At 36.0% G+C, this 1035-nt stretch overlaps 1 protein-coding gene across 1 annotated transcript in view; it reads left to right on the top strand.

Annotated features, from left to right (window-relative positions):
* CCT6B (chaperonin containing TCP1, subunit 6B (zeta 2)) overlaps nucleotides 1-385 on the top strand; it is an 11873-nt gene extending 11488 nt beyond the window's left edge. Inside the window, exon 5 of the mRNA XM_012648623.1 lies at nucleotides 278-385. Coding sequence (XP_012504077.1) covers nucleotides 278-385 — 108 coding nt within the window. The remainder of the gene's footprint in view (nucleotides 1-277) is intronic.
* The last annotated feature ends 650 nt before the right edge of the window (nucleotides 386-1035 follow it).

Below are 1035 nucleotides of genomic sequence, written 5' to 3'. Positions count from 1 at the left end.
GTGCCAGCCCTAAGACTCTAACTTCTTGAAGTCTTATCTCAATTTCCTTATCTGTAAAATAAAAGGTTTGGGCCTGATAATCTCTGAAGTTTTTTTAGACTCTACAGTGTCCATTGGCATTGATTATTATTAGTAAAGTAGCACTTGTGGGACTTGCCCAAAACATAGTTTTGAAGCTTGAAGGCTTTACCTGTTTAGTATGATGACAGATTACTTGGGCCATTGGTTTCTTTTAGTAGTTCAAATAATTTACTGTTCTCATTCACTTCCTTTTCAGGCTGTTGTGGATTCTGTTTTGGCAATTAGAAGACCAGGTTACCCTATTGATCTCTTCATGGTAGAAATCGTGCAGATGAAGCATAAGTCAGAAACAGATACAAAGTAAATTACATAAACTTTGACAATACATGGGCTCTAGAATATTTGGTTTTCTTGAGATATTCTTTCATTAATTTCATTAGTTACTTTTATTCAACATCAGTCTATTCATTCAACATGCAGTAATTGAGTACTTACCACTGTTGTAGGTGCTGAGTGAAGAACAAACAAAACAGAATTTCTCTCCCCAAGAAACTTACATTTCTGATTGAAATAGAAAAACATAATCATGTGTGTGATTGTTTAGTGGTCAGGGAAGGCCATTCTGATAAGAAACTAAACTAGGTAGCTAAGAGGTCTCTGAAGAAATAGGGAAGCTAGCCCTGTGCATATCTAGAACAATAATGTTCTAAGCAGAGGGTCATAGCAGTTGAAAAGAGCCTGAGGCAGAAGTGTGCTTGGGGTGTTCCAGTGTGCCTGGAGCAGAGGAAGAGGAAAAGGTAGATGAAGTCAGAGAGGTAAAAGGGGCCAGCTAATTTGGGATTTAACTCTTTTTAAACTTTCTATTATAGAAAATTCTAAATATGTATAAATATAGAGAGAATAGAATAGGAATCTCACCTGTTACTTATCTTTATCCATTTCCAATATGTGGCCAATCTTACTTTAATTATATCCCTTATTCCCCCTCCCATCCTGGATTATTTTGAAGCAAAT

The sequence above is a fragment of the Propithecus coquereli genome, unplaced genomic scaffold, assembly GCF_000956105.1.
Source record: "Propithecus coquereli isolate 6110/MARCELLA unplaced genomic scaffold, Pcoq_1.0 Scaffold291, whole genome shotgun sequence".
Lineage (NCBI taxonomy): Eukaryota > Metazoa > Chordata > Mammalia > Primates > Indriidae > Propithecus > Propithecus coquereli.
This window is presented reverse-complemented; position numbering and strand designations above follow the sequence as displayed.